The sequence below is a fragment of the Chiloscyllium plagiosum genome, chromosome 5 (assembly GCF_004010195.1).
Source record: "Chiloscyllium plagiosum isolate BGI_BamShark_2017 chromosome 5, ASM401019v2, whole genome shotgun sequence".
Lineage (NCBI taxonomy): Eukaryota > Metazoa > Chordata > Chondrichthyes > Orectolobiformes > Hemiscylliidae > Chiloscyllium > Chiloscyllium plagiosum.
In genome coordinates this window covers 47,168,199-47,188,818 of record NC_057714.1, presented here as the reverse complement: position 1 = coordinate 47,188,818, position 20,620 = coordinate 47,168,199, and the positions used below count along the sequence as shown (strand labels likewise).

Below are 20,620 nucleotides of genomic sequence, written 5' to 3'. Positions count from 1 at the left end.
GTGCACTGGGTGAAGCTGTTTTAGATATAGCAAAGGAAGAACTGTGACAGTTTCAAAATTGAGGTTTATGATTCTGCACATTGTATGCCATGTTTTTAAAAGCCAGTTATTTGAATTCTTTGACTAGAAAATTTATGCCCACCACAAGTGAACTGCCAGCAGCCTGGGGTATACAGGCCATCCTTATCCCAGGAAAAGCATATGAAAGAAAGAAATTCTGGGATGGAGGATTGTCATATGAGTAAAGGTTTGGCTGATTAGACTCATATTCACTAGAGTTTAAAGGATCAGTCAGTGCCAATAACTGACATGTGATTCTTTCAGTCTATTAAATTGCTCAACAATAATTATCATTTGTGGTCTGCTATTATATAACTGTTGAAAGACTGCAATGCATGCTGAGCTTTATGTTTTTGTGATTTCTTTTGTATTAAAACTTCATTTCAGGAGCAATGTCAGAATTATATTCGTGTCCTCCTCGTAAACAGCAACAGGATCTTCACCTGTGGTACAAATGCATTTACTCCAATATGTACCAATCGGACGGTAATTACGATCAATTTGCTCTCTGCCTTTTTTAATTGCATTATTTACAATTAAATTACACTGTAGGGATTCTATAAAATTCTGTAAATATTATCCAATATATCACAAATCTTTCCAGAATGTGATTAATTTGTACCTTTGTGTAATTTCCGTAAAATATAATTCAAATAAGTTTTAATTGTATATCCGTTTAAACAGGTTAAAAAGATGCAAGAATATATTAACAGATGACAGTAATTTAATCAGTTAGGCATCCGATAATATTATCATCCATGACAGAACAGTTGAAGTGTCTTATGGGATGATATAGACATCAGTGATACAATTATTAGGTGTAGTACATTTAGTTATAAAGTGATACATGTAGCCCCTTAGGAGGAGCTTGGTGAATTCAGTTGGCTGGATGTTGCCTGAACTGCTGTGCTCTTCCAGCACCACTAATCCAGAATCTGGTTTCCAGCATCTGCAGTAATTGTTTTTACCTGGATGCCTGGTTTGCAAAGCAGAGTTACACCAACAGTATGGGTTCTATTCTTGCAATAGCTGAGGTTACCACAGCATTTCATCTTCTGCCAAAGGTCCCTGCAGCCTTCAGTACGCAATATCAAGTTCAATAACTTAGAGCCTGAACATCACCTTTTGCGTACTATAACCACACTCACACCCTAGGCCCTGTCATGACTTGGGCTGTTTTGAGCACAGCTAACCCATTTTCACCTACTCATTATTCCTGTTATCAGCTTTACTCCTTCACTGGCTTACTATCAACTATCCCTTTGTCTGCCTAACTTTCTTTCTTCTGGTGTTTTTAGTAGCACAGAATACACAGGGCCCTTTTCTGTGTAGGCAAAAGGAACTTGTAAGTACATTGCACTGAGAAAGGATCATAGAGACTGCAAATCCCTGCTATGTTCCCCATAGCAACATCTTGACCATTCAGTGGCAACCTGCCTTGTCTGAGGTAATCAGCTAGCTAAGATTATCAGTTAACAGATCCAGCTTCTTCTCCATGCTCCCCAAGTTTCTGACAAACAGCGACTTCTCACGCTGTACAAATTGCTGTTCCTTTTCAAAGAGGTTGATTAGTCCTGGTAAGTGCAAAACAAAAAGACTGTGTGTGTCTTTTAATGATGTAATTTGGCTGTATATATGATGTATGATGTAATAATTTGTAATGTGGCTGTAGTGATTTTAACGAGGTCAGCCAGGTGGACCTCATAGAATGAGTTCCCTGATTGGGGCTGTTAACCTCGTCCAAACGGTGAGTCTTAGCTGACAGATAGAAACAGGAGTGTTCAAGGTTCTGTTCACTCTGAGAGCTGGCTCTGAGAGAGCCAGACTGGTATCAAGCACTATGTACATGTAAATAAATGGTGACTTGGTGATGCGATACTGACCTCTGTGGAGTTACTTCAGTGCCTGGAACAAGAGGGATTAGCAATAGTAAAAAGCCAGGTAATGTAATTCAATATGCCATGAAGGAATGCAAGGTACTTGATGAAATTGATGTGGATCTGGGACTATGTTTGTTTTAATTAGCAAACTTGACATTTTAGGATAGTTTTTCAATCAGAAAGCTAACCAATAAAATCATAAGTTGGGTAGTTATCTGTCCTGCAATGCAGTTTCAAAGAGTTCTTTATTTAAAGACATATATTTAATTATTGGCTATCTTTTAACATACTGTTCTCTGTGTTGAAAGTCAAATTGTGATTGAGAGATTAGTTAACATACTTTTCATTTCTGGAAGCTAGAGTCAGATTGATTTATAGAGCAGTGAAGATCTGGTCTCTGTGTCATCCATGAAGTACAACATGAAACTTGTTTGGATAGTTTCATAACACAAGATTGTCTTGAATTATCAGACAGAATGCCCAATAGCATGGTTGGCTTGCAAATTGAGATTGCAGCGTGGATTAATTATGTACCTTTCTGAATTTGGACCCAAACTGAAGATAGACATGACTGATATAGTCTACAAATGCAACAAGTTGGGCCAGTGCTCTTTTCTTTCGTGTCCATCAGCATTATTAACCCCATCCCTAACAAACAGATGCAGATATGTAACAGAAACTTTTATTTAAGGTTTAATTCATCAATACTCTTTTAAACATAAAGATGATATTGTAATTGAAGATTGCAATTACTCTGACAAGTAAACAAGCACGATGCATAAAAGTTGTCTCTGAAGTCCTGCCCAAAAGCAAGTGTAAATTGGCAGTAAATGAGAGCATATTTGAGCGATGGGACTTATCGTTATCTCATCATTCTGACCAGCTAATTCATTGCACAGCTACTACTGATCACTTCCTTTCAGGAACAGAACACAGATTCCCAAAAGATTCACTTCCTTTCCATGCTCCCTCCTACTCCTTCCTCAGACTGAAACCAGTAGTCAGAGACTTTTGGTCAGCTGCAGTTCTTTAAAGTGTATTTTCTTGTGCTTTAGTGGAATCTCTATTGTAACATCTATTTTGTACACAACAGTATGAAGGCTAGAAGTTAAGTATATAAGCTTCTATCTGAAATGTTATAAAGGAGTGTGCATTGACATTTTGGAACATGTCCCTTGCAGAGAGGTTCTGCTATGATCAAGAATGTTAAAGTATTATCATTGTCTTGGAAGTGGTCAATTCTTAAATCTTAATTGGGTTGTTTACTTTTTGCAGCTAACTGACTTGACAGAAATCCATGATCGCATCAGTGGCATGGCTCGCTGTCCATACAATCCTCAACACAATTCCACTGCTCTAATTACATCCACTGGAGAACTGTATGCTGCCACAGCCATGGATTTCCCAGGGAGAGACCCTGCCATCTACCGAAGCCTGGGTGGGCTTCCTCCTCTGCGCACGGCTCAGTACAACTCAAAATGGCTGAATGGTGAGCACCGGCAGGGATAGACTCTTGTAGTATCATAACAAAGAGATTATGAACCTAATGATCCTTAAAGCCTTTGAATATGACTGGTGCAAAACTGATTGGAAAATGATAGCAAGTTTATATAGGTATCATTTTTCTGAGGCCATCTCACCAGTGAACTAATGCAATTTTTAGTGCAAATCTATTAGTATAGAGGACATGTCTTACAAACAAAGGTTGAGGGAGCTAGGGCTTTTCTCATTGGAGTAAAGAAGGATAAGAAGTGACTTGATAGAGGTGTACAAGATGATGAGTGGCATAGAATGAATAGTCAGAGACCTTTTCCCAGAGTGGAAATGGCTATGATGAGGGTGATTTTAAGGTGATTGGAGGAGGGTTTAGGGGAGATGTCTGAGGTAGGTTCTTTACACCGAGAGTACTGCGTGTGTGGAATGCACTGCCAGCAGTGGTAATGGAGTCAAATACATTAGGGGCAGTTAAGCAACTCTTGGATAGGCACATGAGTGATAGTAAAATGTAGGATATGCAGGTTAGTTTGATCTTAGAGTCAGATAAAAAGTCAGCACAACATCAAGGGCTGAAGGACCTGTACTGTGCTGTAATGTTCTATGTTCTATAATTGAACAGCAAGACACCCAGTGGTTTGGGAACCAAAATATGCCCATTCCAGCATGCACAAGACTTACTTCGATATGAAAGATAAATATGAAATTAAATTTAAAAATTAGAGTGAATGTTCCAACTTTGAGCGGAAGTCTGTATGCACCCTGTCAATATAATCCTGGTACTTGATTAAAATGGCAGTATCATTGTTAAAGGTCTTTAGACAAGAAATTTCAATTCTATAATGATTACATCTCATGAAATTACTGCATCGGGGAAGTAGGTTGCACTAATTCCTTTCCTCTTTTTTACAACTGTATCAGATGTAGCTCTTTTAATCAGCCGGACAACAAAGCTAATTCAATTCAATTCAAAATGTCTGTGTTGTAATTTCTTTGCAATTTTAGTTCCATTTTGAGTGACTCAGTAGTTGATTTTGCTTTTTTAGAGTGTTTCATAATCTTTGCATCTGAAAAGTGGCCGTTGTCAAATCACATCATCTATTGTGCAGGCAGTATGTAGAATAGGGACTTCTTTGTTTTGAAAGGAAAACAACTGCAACTCGAAACTTTCATGCCATTCCATCTTTCCAACTTATTACAGGGGGTACCTGCCATATTGGGTGGTTTACAGAATACACTTGTATCAAGCAACCACATCTTCATTATGTTTGCCATAGGAAGAAGGCATCAGCTAAGTAGGGCGTTGAATGACTGCAGTTTGTGGTGGATGTTACTAATGTGGGTATTAGAAGTTTTCATTTTTACTCTAAAGCCATTTTTTCATTTGTTAATTAGATTGAAAATCACAGTTTACAGGGGGTTTAGTGCACTGGGAAAGTTTTGCATCCCTTCAATTTAAGATTTTAGGCATAGTTGCTTCAATTATCTGTAAATTCTTTCATTTTTTTGTTAGTTAGCAGATTTTCTGTTGCACCCAGCACATTTTTTTCTGGAGTCACTGCAGCATGTATTGTCAGGGTCAGACAACATGTCTGTGGCAGTGGCCAAGTACAGACTGCTCAGCTTGCCCAAGTTTAACATGGTGCTGCAAATTAACAAAAGTACAGTGTCACTATTGAATGCTTAAAATTAATATTGGGATTACTATCTGTGGGGCCCTTCTTTCTTCATCACTGTAACTTCAGCCTTGGTTTAAAAATGAACAAGAAGATTGAATTCCAGAGGTGAGGTGAGAGTGACAGCCCTTGACATCAAGGCTGCATTTGATGAAGTGTGGCATCAAGGAGCCAAAACTGAAACTGCAGTCAGTGACAATTAGGGGAACACTGTCCAATGGTTGGAATTGTACCTGGCGCATAGAAAGTTAGTTGTGGTTGTTGGAGGTCAGTCATCCAGCTCCAGAACATCACGGCAGGAATTCCTCAGGGTAATATCGGAGGCCCAACCATCTTCAACTGCTTCATTAGTGACCTTCCCTCTATCATAAGGTCAAAAGTGGGAATGTTCAGCACCATTCATGATTCCTCAGATACTGAAGTAACCCATGTTCAAATGGCAACAGGGTCTGACGATATGCAGACTTCGCTGACAAATGGCAAGCAGCATTCATGCCACACAAAGGCCAGGCAATGGCCATCTCCAATAAGATATGATCTAACCACCACCCTTTAACATTCAAAGATGTCACCATCATTGAATACCCTACTATCAACATCCTGGGGATAATCATTGACCAGAAACTGTACTGGACTTGCCATATAAACACTGTCCCTACAAGAGCAGGTCAGAAACTTGAAATACCATAGTGACTAACTCACTGTCTGACTCCCCAAAGCCTGTCCACCATCTAAAAGGCATAAGTCAAAGGTGAGTTGATTGTAGATCAACCACAAACATCCACTCCCTCCACTTCCAACACTCAGTATTAGCAGTGTGTTAAATCTACAAGATGTGCTTAAGGAATTTTCCACAAATCTTAGACAGCATCTTTCAGTGCCATGATCACTTGCACCTAAAAGGACAAGGATAGCAGATACATGGAAACACCACCACCTGCAAGTTCCCCTCCACGCCACTCACCATCTGATATGGAATTACATTGTCGTTCCTTCAGTGTCTGAAATAATTCTGCAGAGGCTGGTATCCCTTCACCAAGTCACCCTTTATTTACACATGAACAGCCCCTTACTGTAGGACAGTCTCATATCAAGTCAAGCTCTGGAGTGTCAGTATCTCTTGACAGTCAATCTTTTTATATCAGCAAGGGCTCCCTGATTGAACTAGACTAAGAGCCTCGGTCAGGGAACTCATATTCTGTGAGGTCCAGCTGGCTGCTTTTGTTAGACTCATGATAGAGTCAATAGGTCAAAATCCTGGAATTCCCTCCCTTACTTATGGACTGCAACAGTTCAAAAAGGCAGCTCACCACAAACTTCTCAGGAGCGGCTAGGGATGGGCAATGACTGCTGGCCAGCCAGTGATGCCCACGTCTCATTAGTGAATAAGAAAGAAAAAGAACTAATACTCTGGGAATATTATTTTAAATTATATGGTTTAGTTGTAAGGTTACCCATTGTGCTTATTTAAGCACAGTGGCCATAAAAGTTTTCAATTAGCAGAATTCTTTACTTTTGCAGAATCCCAGAATGATGTCAAAGGCTAATTGCGGCATATTCTATCACCTTCTTGAGTTTCACATTTGCCTTGGCAGGGATTTGGGTCTTTCAATTAATACCACTAGGCCTTAGGCTCCTCATGTTGTTCCTTGAATGAAAAAAAAACAAAATTATAATGGGCAACATGGTAGCTCAGTGGATAACACTGCTGCCTCACAGTGCCAGAGACCTGGGCTTGATTCCACTTGAAGCGACAGAGTTTGCTTCCCAGTGTCTGTGTAGGTTTCCTCTGGGTGCTCCGGTTTCCTCCCACACTCCAAAGATGTGTAGGTTAGGTAGATTGACCATGCTAAGTTGCCCATAGTGTCCAAGGATGTGTAGATAAGGTGGATTAGCAACAGGAAAAGCAGGGTTACAGGGATAGGATAGGGTAGGGCCTGGCTGGAATGCTTTTCTGATTGGTGTGGGCTCGATGGGCTGAATGGTCTGCTTGCACACTGTAGGGATTCTGTGTCAAAAAGGTGTCATTACTGTGATTTTTGTTACAATTTTTCAGAGCCAAATTTTGTGTCATCCTATGACATTGGAAACTTCACCTATTTCTTTTTTCGGGAGAATGCAGTGGAACATGACTGTGGAAAAAATATTTTCTCCAGAGTGGCCAGAGTGTGTAAAAACGATATTGGAGGGAGATTTCTCCTGGAGGATACCTGGACAACTTTCATGAAAGCTCGATTAAATTGTTCTCGTCCTGGTGAAATTCCTTTTGATTACAATGAGCTGCTAAGCACTTTCTTTTTACCTGAGCAAGACATGCTGTATGGAATCTTCACCACTAATGTGTAAGTATCTATGAAGCCTTCACTATATTTGTGTGGGGATATTTAGCCCAATATCTGTAACTGGGAAAATACTGTAATTCATTGTGAAAGGCATAATAGTAGGACAATTAGAAAGACCTAACACAATCTGTCCCAGATAATGTGACTTTGTGACAGGGAAATTGGGTTTGATAAACTTATTTGAGATTTTTCTGTATTTATGTAATAAATAGGTTAAATTAAAGTATTCAATTTGAATTTCCAAAAAGCTTTTTGCCGAAGTGCTGCATAAAATATTACACCAGACAAAAGCTTATAGTGTTGGGGTGATATATTAGCATTGATAGAGGACTAGCTAACCAGCAGGAAACGGGATGAATGCTTCATTATTTAGTGTGGTAAACTGTAACGAATGGAAGGCTGGGACTTCAACTATTTAGCATTCGTTAGTGACTAAGGATGAAGGCACAGACAGTATTGTAACCAAAGGTACAAGACAAAGGTAGGGAAGAATTTGTGAGGAGAATACAAAGAGTCTGCAAAGAATTATAGGTTGTTTTAAGTTTAAAGCAAGTTTCTTGCAGTTGAAGTATAATATGGGAAAATGTGAGAATGCAGAATTGTTCACTTTGGCTGGAAGAATAGTAAAGCAGAATACTATTTAACTAGAGAGAGAGATTACAGAATTCTGAAGTACAGAGGGATTTGGATGCTGTTATAAATAAATCTAAAAAAAACCAGCATGCACGTAATCAGGAATGCAAATGGAGTCTTGCCCTTTACTGCAATGTGGCTGGAATATAGAAGTAAGAAGGTCTTGCTACAGCTCTACAGGGCATTGGTCAGACTGAATCTAGAGTGCTATATGTAGTTTTGATCAGCTTACTTAAAGGGAAACATACTTGCATTGGATGCAGTTTAGAGTAGGTTCATTACACTGATTCCTGTAGTGAGGGGTTTGTCTTTTGAGGAAATGTTGGACCTGCAATCATTGGAGTTCAGAAGAATGCGAAGGAATCTTCTGAAACATATCTGATTCCGAGGGGCCTTGACAGTAAATGCTGAATGAAAGTTTCATGCAGTGGGAGTATCTACAATGAGCGAACAAGGGGTTTCTCATTGTGGAGAGATGAAGAGGAATATCTTCTCTGAACATTGTTAGTATATTGAGTTGTCTTCCCAAATTAGCAGTGGAGGCTGGGACATTAAATGCATTCAAGACTGTGTTGGAGAGATTTTTACTTGATGAGGGAGTCAAGAGTTATGGATGGCAAGAGGGAAAGTGCAGCTCTGATCTTTTGAATTACAGAGCAGACTTGAGAGCCAAATGGCATCCTCTGCTCTTAGTTCTAATGTTCATAACAGGCAACTGAAGATACTCTTTAAAATATAACAAAGAACAGCAGATGCTGGAGATCTGAAACACTCAGAAGAAGGGTCACTGGACTCGAAACGTTAACTGTTTTCTCTCCACAAACACGGACTGAGATGCTGAGTCTCTCCAATGGTTTCTGTTTTTGTGTGTCGTAGCTACTTTTCATTGTGTTTCCTTATGATGCATCTTTATCTTTCAGATGTTGCATCCATATTTACTGGCATAGACTAAAATAAAATGATATTTGTCAAGATTGTCTAATTATACTTGGGCATATTTCCTACAGGAATAGCATAGCGGCTTCAGCTGTCTGCATGTTTAATCTTAGTGCCATTACTCAAGTTTTTGCTGGGCCATTCAAGTTCCAGGAGAATTCTCATTCAGCGTGGCTGCCATTTTCCAATCCTAATCCTAATTTTCAGGTATTGATGACTCTCATTTTTTGATATGAAACTTCCCATGATGTTGTAGTATCATTTTTCAGATTCTGCTGGAAGATTCTGTGAGATTTAGTTTTTATTCTTCATGTATTTCACTGATTTCTCATTATTCTTTTATTTGTGATTTCCAACAAATACTTACATTATTAAATTTATGCTTTATTAGTGTGGTACTATCGATTCTGGTCCTTATGCGAATCTCACAGACAGGAGTCTCCAGGATGCTCAAAAGTTTATTCTTATGCATGAAGTGGTCCAGCCCGTTTTTCCAATGCCTTTCTTCCTGGAAGACAACAGTCGGTTTTCCCACATAGTGGTGGATGTTGTGCAAGGAAAGGACATGCTTTTCCATGTTATGTACTTGGCCACAGGTAACATATGTTAATTCTCAGTGCATGAATAAAATGCATGATCTGAGTTCATATCACTGTATCCATGATTGGCATTAATATTATTTAATAAACTCATGTAAAACATGGAATTGTTGAAGTACAAAACTCAACAGCAGTATTCACATATATGCTGATGAAACCCGGTTCGACCTTTTCCAACAACACTTTAGACTCCCCCGCTGTTGCCAGTTTATCAGACTACTTTTCCTACAGCCAGGACTGAATGAGCAGAAATTCCCTCCAATTAAACATTAGGAAAACTGAAATAGTCATCAATCCCTACCATAAACGCTGCCCTCTGGCTACTGACTGCTTTCCTCTTTTTGGCAATTGTCTTTGAGGCTGTAGCGGACTGCACACAACCTTCTTGTCACATTTACCCAATATGAGCTTACAACCACATATCTATATGATCACTAAAACAGCTCTTTTTACTCCCACGACCTTACCCTCATTCATTTATTGTTGTTTCTAGATTTGACAATTTCGACACCTTCCTATCCAGCTTCTTACATTCTACACTCCATAAAATTGACAGCATCAAAGCTCTGCTGTGATAAGTGCACTATGTCTTCTCCGGCCTTGCTTATTGACATTGGCTCCTAGTTAAGCAACAATACAAAAATAAAATTATCGTTTTTTTCAAATCCCTCCGCTGCCTTGAACTCCTCCATCTCCTCCAGCCCACAATTTTCTGAAATTTCTGCCTATCTTTTAATTCTGGCTGCCTGATTTTTGATTTTAATTGCTCCATCACTGGTGACCGTTTCTGTTCTGCATGGGCCAAGAAAATGTTCCACAAAATACTGTGGGTTGGAAAAACGTGGCATGACATGAGGTAGAATATTTTTAACTTCGGCCAGTTATGGAAAAAAGGAGATATTGATTCAGTTGTGGTTATGCTTCTCTTCTGATAATTTTGCAGTATTGCCCATTTACATTATCAGTCAAAGATAAAATGAGCCGTGGTCTTGCTAGTTTTGTCAAAATCACAAGAGCAGTCATTTTTATTATCCAACTGTACATTTACCCCAATGCATTTTACTTATGGCTGCAATCCCATCATAATCTTCTGTTTGAACATTGCTCTGTACATCCAGGGTAAAGCAAAACATTAAATTGCAGTTAAAACTTTGTCATTTATAGAAGGATGTAAATTTACAGCAGATTTAGTTTAGAGTAGAATCTCCAGTTTTACATCACCTGGATTAAAGATTCTTATATGCGTCAGCCCAAGCAAAACAAATTCATGCCTGATTACAAATAGTTTAATTTGTGAAACAGAAAAATTCAAATTAAAAGCATCTTGTCTTCACTAGAATAGAGAAAGATCCAGGATGTCTTAAACAAATTTTGTAATATAGAAAATGCAGCAGCCAGTTTGCACACAGCAAGCTCCCACAAACAGCCAGGGGGTAATGACTTGATAACTTATTGTGATAACTGAGAAATCAATATTAGCTCGAACACTAGGAGAACTTGTTTGCTCTTTTTCAAAAAGTTTTAATTGAAAGTGTTGGGAATCTTTGGAACTTTTTGTGTTTAACAGATTTATAGATATTTATAGCACAGAAGTTGGGCATGTGCCTGCTTGTGTTGGCGCCCATCAACAAAGATCTGACTCACTAATCCCATTTTCCAGCTCTGGGCACATAGCTCTGTAGGCAATGTCAATATAGGTGAATATTTTAATTACTGCTTAAATGTTACAAGAGTTTCTGACTCAACTACCCTTTGAGGCAATGAGTTTCAGATACATTTTCCTCAACTCCCAATTTCATTTAGCACCACTCTGCCCAACTGATCAGTCCTTTGATATCTTCTTGCAGCTTATGACTATTCTCCTCACAATTTATCATCCTATCAATTTTAATGACATTCGTGAACTTCTTAATCATACCCCTACATTTAATTGAAAATTATCAATGTATTCCACAAACAGCAAAGGCCCCAGCACTGAGCCCTTTGGAATCCCACTGAAAAAAGACTTTCAGAAACATTTCTTTAACATCATCCTCTGCTTCTGCCTCTCAGCTAGGTTTGAATCCAATGTGCCATTTTGCCTTGAACTGTTTTTTTTCTTGACCAGTTTGCCATGAGGGACCATATCAAAAACCTCTTACAATGCATGTAGACCACATCAAATGAATTACCTTAATCAATGCTGCCAGGTTCAGCCTCAAGAAATTAAATAAAATTCATCAAACATGAGCTTTGCTTATTAAATTGATGCTGGCTATTTCTGATTAATACACATCTCTCCAATTGCAGATATATTCTGCCCCTCAGAATTCTTTCCAATAGCTTCCCCACAGCCAAAGGTAGACTGACTGGCCTGTAACTTCCTAGTATATCCTGCATTTGTTTTTAAACATGTGTTGTTGTTATCAGTCATCTTGTCCTCTGGTACCTCATCTATGACCAGAGATGACTTGTACATTACCACCAGTGCCGCTGGAATTTCCTCCTTGCCTTCCTCAATAGACTGGAGTACATCTTATCCCGACTGCAGAATTATCCACTTTTAAAACCACTAAACCTATGACTGCATCTCTCTTTGTTAATCTCTTCAAACATTTTACAGTCTTCCACCCTGATGTCTCGAGCAGTATCATCTTTTCTCATTGTGAAGACTGATTGTAAAGTATTCATTGATGAATGTGCCCATGTCTCCTGGGTCAAACACAAATTACCGGTACAACCCCTAGGGGCCCTACTTTTTCCCTAGTTATTCTTTTCTCTTTATATATTTAAAACACCCCTTTGTGTTTTCCTTTATTCTGCCAGCTAATGATTTCTCACTTCATTGCTTGGCTTTTCTAATTTCCTTTCTAAGATTCTGCCTGAACATATTATAATCCTCTAGGGATTCTACCATGTTGAGCCCTTGGTATCTGCCATAAGCTTTTCTTTTGTTCTTGATCCTAACCTTTTGACATCTACATCTTGGTTCTGTCTTTTGTTTTTACAGGAACATATTTTCCTCGAATGTTTGTTGTTTCCTCCTTGGATACACCCCACTGCTTTGACATAGTTTTATCTGCAAATAACCGTTCCCAGTTCAGTTTGAGCCAAATCTCATCTTAGTAAAATTAGCCTTGCCCTAATATAGAACCTTTATCCTGATCCATCCTTATCATTTTTCATAATATCCTAAATCTAAGTGAGTTATGCTCACTATCTCCAAAATGCTCCCGTACCCCCTCCACCTGCTTAGACTCATTTGCAAATACTAGGTTCAGAACTGGCCCCTCCCTTGTTTGGTTTTCTATGCACTGGATTAAAAAAAAATGTCCTGGATGCATTTTAAGAATTTTGCTCCCTCCCCACTTTGGAGTAATTAAAACCATCTGCTATTACTGCCTTATTATTCTTAGACGTCTCTGAAACCTAATTACATGTATCATCCTCACTCTTTCCCTGATCTACCTCTTCCTGATCATCGAGCTAAAGTATATATCCTGCAGTATGTTTGCCCATTTTGAGCTTTTTACTTTTCTTCTTCTGGCCTCATTTGATAATCCTTCCAAGATATCATTTCATTCCTACACTTGTTTCCTTAATCAATATTGTGAGTCCCCTCCTCTTCTATCCTCTATCTCACATGAATACCCTATAACTGGGAATGTTGAGCTGCCCAATCCTTTCCACTTTTTAGCCTCAGTCATAGCTATAAAATCGTAGTCCCATATGCCTCACCTGTCTTATTCCTCAGGCCTTTTATTGTTAAAATATATTCCATTTCCTCTTGCTAAATTCACTTCCTTGATATCTAACTTAATTTCCCTCTGCCTTCCAGACTTACTTAACAGGATTTTAACTTCTAATTCCGTCTTACTTTCTTCCCTCTCCGAACTATCTGTCAGGATACCTGTCAGTGTAGTTAAAATCATTCCTGACAGCAGTAAGAACCAATCTCACAGCCAGGACCTTGGGACCATACCTGTTCAAATATAACCTGTCCAACTACTACAGGTCACATCTCTCCAGAATCTAAAAAAATGTCTTCATTACCAGCTCTCGAGATACTTTATTTTGTTCTTTTCACATTCTTTTATTCTATCCGTCTATTGCTGTACACCACTATGTGACAATGGGAGTAATTTGGAGATTGCTACCTTTGAAGTTATGCTTTTCAGTTTCCTACCAAACTCCTGAAGGTCCTGTTTGCAGGACTTCTTTCCTCTCTTCCTTCTTCTCATTGGTCCCAATGCAGACCATGATATCTGGGCATTCACCCTCCCATTTGAAAATGCTCTGTGACACTCTTGACCTTACAAGAGTCATGGTTGCAGTTTCAAAAGCACCTGTCTACTCCCCTCACTAATGAAACCTTTATCTTCCAGACACCCCCTCCATTGAGCACTGGGATCTCCCATAGTGGCTACAAGAGCACTCAGTGGCTATGAATCCTACAGTGAGTAATCCACCTCCTGGCTCCCCAGAGCCTGTCTACCACCTACAAGGCACAAGTCAGGTTGCTATGAGAATACTCCCCACTTGCTTGGATGAGTGTAGCTCCAACAACACTCAAGAAGCTTGACACCATCCAGGACAAAGCATGCAGCTGGATTGGCAGCCCCTCACTCCCATCACCACCCACACTCAGGAGCAGCAGTGTGTACCATCCACAAGATACACTGCAGAAATTCAGCAAAGATCCTCATATAGCACTTTCCAAACCCACAACCATTACTAGCTAGAAGGAACAGGCAACAGATACATGGGAATAACATCACCTGCAAGATCACCCTCCAAGTCAGTCACCATCCTGACTTGGCAATATATCATTGTTCCTCCATTGATGCTGCGTCAAAATCCTGGAATTCCCTCCCAAATTCCATCGTGGGTCCATCTATAGCACATGACCTGCAGTGGTTCAAGAAAGCAGTTCACCACCATCTTCTCAGGACAACTAAAGCTGGGCAATAATTGCTGGCTCAACTTAAAATGCCCAAATAAGTTGAATAAAAAAGTGCCACGGTCTTGGGTCTGGCTTGGTTCCACTGAGGATTTGTCAACCGTACTATTTTCCAAACCAAAAAAAAAAATTTGCAAGTGAGATGCCCTCATGGTATTCACTCACTACGTGCCTGGAATACCTCTTCTCTCTGGAGGTTACCCACTTGCGCTATGTCAATGCTTCCTTAACCTGCTAAATCCATGCTCATGAATCTTTCAGCATTGTGAATGCACTTGAATCTTGAGTTGCTCCCACTGGAGGTACCTTCTACACAAATAGTCATCCAGACCACCAGGAGCATGGAGAGATGTGAATGTTTAGGTGTTCAGCATGTTCAAGATAATAATTAATAAACTTTTTGATACCTAAGGAATCAAAGGATATGGGTAAAGTGTAGAAAAGTGGGTGCTGATATAGAACATTACAGAACAGATTTCAAGAGCCAAATGGCCTAATCCTGCACCTTTAACTGTTTCATCAATGACGTTACCTCCATTATACAATCAGCAATTAAGATGTTTGCTGATGATTCCATGGTGTTCAGTTCCACTCATAACCAGATAATGAATCAGACTGTGTCTGCACGCAAATAAAGTTGGACACCATTTGGGCTGATAACTGACAAATAATATTTATGTCACACAAGAGCCAAACAACAATCATTTTAACTGATAGCCAAACTACCTCACCTTGACATTTAATGACACTATCTTCTCCCTTATTAATGACAGGCAATGCCACATGAAACATTGGCCAAGGGTGCAGGAAAAGAAGTATTTGGAGAGAGACCAGTAGGTTCTGATTCCATGATGCCTCGGTCACTGTCTGGGTGTGTTTGTTGAGTCCACTTTGTGATCTGTTGGAACATTCCTTTGGCCATTGATGGTAGTCTGCAAATCTGTATCTGTAATGGAGCTCAGGGCTATCATGGCAGTTTGTTGAACTTCCATTGCAGTACTTTGTCATTCAGTAGAAGCTGTTGTGGCTGCAGTGTGATTTGTAATCTCAGTCATAACATGCTGCATAACGTTGGGTTTCCCAGGTCACTGGAGGTATTAGCCGGTCTCTTCATACTCGAGATGATCAGTTCCAGACTTTTCATCAAGGCATTGCCTAAGTTGGATGTGACTCCTCTGTCCTTCTGAAACTTGGTTCCCTGAGGTTTTCATCTGGCTATGCTACTATGGAACACATTTTTGATCTTGCTTCCAACAACCTGGTATGCTTGTTGCTCACGAGAGAAGATGTTTGTTCTATTCTAGCTTTTATATTGTTCTTGGTTCCAAACTCTGAACTGTTGCCTAAAGCAGTGACAGTCATTGAGTCAGTGCATTCTTCCCCAACTTCCTCCTCTTTTACCTCTAGGAACCCTCAGATACCAAGTGGACTGTAGATGAGTACAGACATGATAAGGTTATTTGGAGCTTAGGGAGTAAGGATTGGTTTGTGGGATCAGTGATATTTGTGGATTTATAAAGAACCTGCAGTGCTGCCATCCCTCTGGGTAGTACCCCTCCTACTGTGCCTTTGGTGCAGTATCTTCCAGAGGTCTCCTGATGAAAGCCTCCTCATGACAGTTCGCACTGTCCACCTGAAAGAATTATGTTATGAAGGTGTGGTTGACCTTCCCAGGCTAGATCTCCTGCCAGTAATTATATGAATTATATGTTATTTGCTTCTGTAACAGGAAGTGGGTGATGGTGATGAGCATATTCACAGGGATATTTCTGTGATGTGATTTGTGAAATGTACCTGAGGCATGGAATAGTGCTTGTGAAGATGTAACAGTATAAGGAGAGTGAATGTCCTTGTATTGATAAATGAAAGCTGATTTGTGATGTGGTTCTGGTGATGGTGGTAAAATTGAGAAGTTTTCTGTGAGATGGAGATCTCACCTTGACCACTTATGTAAAGTTGTTAAATGCCTTGTGGCACTTGGACTGTTCCTGATTATCAACTCCCGTATGTATGGTGGTAAAATTGAGAAGTTTTCTGTGAGATGGAGATCTCACCTTGACCACTTATGTAAAGTTGTTAAATGCCTTGTGGCACTTGGACTGTTCCTGATTATCAACTCCCGTATGTATGGTATCAATTGCTTCTGTGACCTCCGTTACTACAGTGAGTAGAGGACATCCCTCCTGCTGTCTCCCACCTTTAGTAGGACTGTCGGTGCCATTTTGGAAAATTTGGATGCCTCTCTCTGAGTTCCTGAAGTTTTATGCTGATTGCTGCACACTCTCTGTCCCTACTTTTCCAGTCGACCCCGATTGCTTTCTCTCCCTTCCTCTCCTCTGTTTTCTCTATCCCATCCTCATCCCTCTGGACCCTTTTTTGTTCCTTCTTCTTTCTCTCTGCCTCTTTCTTTCACTTCTCTTTCACCTATCTTATCCAACTCTGTAACCCTCTTGGCATTTCCTCCTTTACCATCCCTCTGGCTTCTTTCTGCCTGGACTTTACTGCTTTAATTGTCTGAGTCCCAGTCCTATGCTGTCACTTTCTCTTTCCTCACCCTCTTTCCTGGCTACAAACTCACCTGTGTGCTTTACGAGGCTCTATTCTCCCACTTCCTGTGCTTTCTAATCCATTTCCAACTGCAGAACCTACTTAACCTTAACTGCCTCTCTGCAATGCTATGGAGGATTAATGTTAAGTAAAACCTGTCGCAACCTGCAACATAATATAACAGATATTTTTAGTTGAAGTCACTGTCACCTGTGAATTTTCTGATCAGTTTGTTTTGTTCAGGTAAATAATTTGTTCCCCATTCTCACTTTCTCTCTTTCTGACTGTGGGAGAAGTTCATTTGACTTCATAAATCAGGCCTTGGACCCTTTACAATCAGTTTATATGTTCCTCCAAGCTCACACTGTTAATAAAAAAATGTTATAATTTATAAATCCATTATAAAGGATGTCATTGCAGAGCAGTTTGAATATATAATATGATCAAACAGATTTGGCATAGCTTCATGAAAGGAAAATCATGCCTGATAAATAACATTCTCTGTTATTTTAAAAAAACCCATCATTTCGACTGGGACACTACATCTATCCTGGGACAGGCTAAACAAATACATGCCAGAAAATTCCTAGAGGACTGGCACTCCAACCACAACGCCATAAACAAACACATAGATCTAGATAGCATCTATCAACTCCTCAGAAAACGAACAGGAAATGACATCACCACAAACCCCAGGAACCCCATCCAGGACAAACATATAAATGGAAAACAGGAGACAACAACTCCGCTTCACTTGACAGGTCGCCACTGATGATGTTACCTAGCCAGGTAATGAAGCGTCTGGATATCAAACCTACAGCTCAGTGAGCAAACCTACACCCTAAATCTCAACCTGAGCTACAAACCTTGCAAAAATACAGTACTGTGAATAGTTTTGGTTATGGAAAGATATACTTCCAATGAAGGTAGACCAGACAAGGTTCACTACACTGATACCAGCTATGGAGGGACTAACTTGTAAAGAAAGGTAGAGTAGGATGGGTCTGTACTTGCTGGAATTCAGAAGAATGAGAGGTGACCTTCTTGAAACTTACACCATTTTAGGGGACTTGGCAGGAGGGATGTGGAAATGTTATGGGAGCATTTAAAACCACAGGGCATAATGTTGCACTTTTAATGCAGAAATGGGGAGGAATTTATTCTGTCAGAGGGTTGTGAATCTGGAATTCTTTATCACAGAGAGCCTCCAAGGCTGTCTTGTTAAGTATGATCAAGGCTGAGATAAACTGACTTTTAATTAGTAAGAGAATAAAGGGTTATGTGGAAAAGGCAGGAAAATGGAGTTCAGAATTATCAGGTCAGCCATAATCTCATCGAATGGCAGAGCACATTTAATGGGCTGAATGGTCTACATCTACTCCTATGTCTTATCACCTAATACACGTTCTCATCCATTATTCTTATGTTGGATTTATTTAGTCACTGTCATTAAGTGATTGTGAAAATCTTGTCTGTTGAGTATCCTGGTCTCTTAGTTAATGACATATTATTTAATTTTGCCTGTAAAAATACATAATACTTCAAAGACTATTGGTTTTAAAGTGTTTTTACAAAAGAAAGTGAGGTAATATCTTTGTCTGACCAGCTATTATTTTTGCTGTGCCTTATGTTCAGCTTCTTTATGTTTCTCCCTTTCAGACTATGGAACGATTAAGAAGGTTCTTGCCCCTTTGAACCAAAGTGGGAGTGGTTGTTTGTTGGAGGAAATAGAACTCTATCCAATCAATCAGAGAGACCGTGTAAGGAACCTTCAAATCCTACACAGTCAGAGTGTTCTGTTTGTTGGACTACAGGAGCATGTGATAAGACTCCCTCTGAAACGTTGCAGCTTTTACAGAAGTCGGAGGTAAGATGATTGAACATTGGAGTATGAAGAAGGTTTTGGCCGCATTGTGATAGAATTGTATCCGCCTTATCTGACTAATGACAAATCATACATAAGGTAGAATATTCCTTTTCTCAGGGAGTATTTTGTTGACTGAGATTCATGGCACCCAGTCCATGATGGTTTGGAGTGACGTATCTCACAAGCTGCTCTCTACCTCATTAATTCTGCAGCTGGCTTTTGGGAACTATGAGACAGGAGAGGTGGAAATATCACTCATTGCATACCACTGCGGGCGACATACTGCCCTTCATACTATGGTGTTTGACCAATATGGCGAAGATCGAGGAAAGGCTCATGGCCCACTTTGGGGGCAGAATTCCGGAGGGGCTGGTGGATGGAGTGATATAGAGGAAGACCATCCTTTTTACTGTGCACAGGAGGCCATCCCACTTGATCAAACCAGCCTGCACCCAATATCCCATGAATGAACTAAAAACGTCAGTGCTGAAGTCAGTGAGTGTGCACTACGAAAACAATGTAAAATACAAAGAAGCAAGCCACCTCCAAGTAAGCAAAAAGAGAGTGAGCACAATGAGAGCAACCCCAGTGCCTTAGATGCATGCTGTGTAGATATACAGGAAGGCTGTAAGTCTTTGTGTGCAAAGCTCCCTTCCCCAAGTCCCTGCTCAGCCCACCTCAGCCTTGCTCTGTATGTCTCCATAAAGTGTAAGGTTCATATCCCGGGGTTATAATGTTAAAGTTCTCTGCAATCACTCCAAAAATGAAAGTACAGCAAATTGTGCGCATCAGTGATGGAAAAATAAATCACTCACAGAAAACCTATGCCATTCTATTGCATTAGCAAAGGGGGAAAGAAAGGTCTTTGCAAGCATTGCATAAATCATGGTCAGAGGTGTTGGCAGTTTGCAGTCACAGTAGCGTTAAGTAGTGCAGTTGCAGTTGTTACACAGCGGTATATTGAAGGGTCTGGTGCTCCAGTAATAGGTGAGTTTATCTTGTTTTTTGTTGTCTGCTATGGATCAATACTGACAGTCACTGTTTGCATTTGTTTGCTCAGGGGATTGTGGGTATTGAGTGGAAAACACTAAAACCAGAGGTTGATGATTCCAATTTTCCTTTTTTCAATTTTTCTCAGCTATTTGGAAGCTGAAGTCAGGAACCACTCAACAGGACATTCTGACTGAGCCAGCACACAAAGGTGCTTAATGATATAGTGATAAGTCATCGATCCTGCATCAAATTTCACCTATCCAGCCACTTTCTTATCAAAACAGCTTTGTAGGTTTTTAATCGCAGTCCACATTTTGTCTTTTCTATGTCAGACAGTTCTGTCGCAGTTAAACCTCATTTGGATTAGCGTTTTCAAAGCAAGGATCACAAAGGCTCTGTCTGGGCTGCGCTAACACAGTTTATCAGCAGAATTGTTAAGACTATAGATTAAGTGAAAGAATTATGAAAAACAAACTTTACAAAGGTTAGAATTCCAATGGCAGTATTTCATATGTTGTCGAAAGTAGCCTTAATACTGTAGAGTATTACCTCACCTCTGAATTATTTGGTAGTTTTAAAATTTAAAAAACCAATACACGATAATTGTGTACTACTGCACCCTGATAAAATCTTTGATAATACTGTAGATTGTTT

General features: G+C 39.8%; 1 protein-coding gene across 3 annotated transcripts in view; it reads left to right on the top strand.

The window, feature by feature from the left end:
- sema5a (sema domain, seven thrombospondin repeats (type 1 and type 1-like), transmembrane domain (TM) and short cytoplasmic domain, (semaphorin) 5A) overlaps positions 1–20,620 on the top strand; it is a 293,417-nt gene that overhangs the window by 195,958 nt on the left and 76,839 nt on the right. For all 3 annotated transcript variants that reach the window (XM_043689990.1, XM_043689989.1, XM_043689988.1), the window contains 6 exons: positions 448–546; positions 3,216–3,429; positions 7,167–7,452; positions 9,093–9,228; positions 9,413–9,617; positions 18,766–18,973. In XM_043689990.1, the coding sequence (XP_043545925.1) occupies positions 448–546; positions 3,216–3,429; positions 7,167–7,452; positions 9,093–9,228; positions 9,413–9,617; positions 18,766–18,973 (1,148 nt within the window). The remainder of the gene's footprint in view (positions 1–447; positions 547–3,215; positions 3,430–7,166; positions 7,453–9,092; positions 9,229–9,412; positions 9,618–18,765; positions 18,974–20,620) is intronic.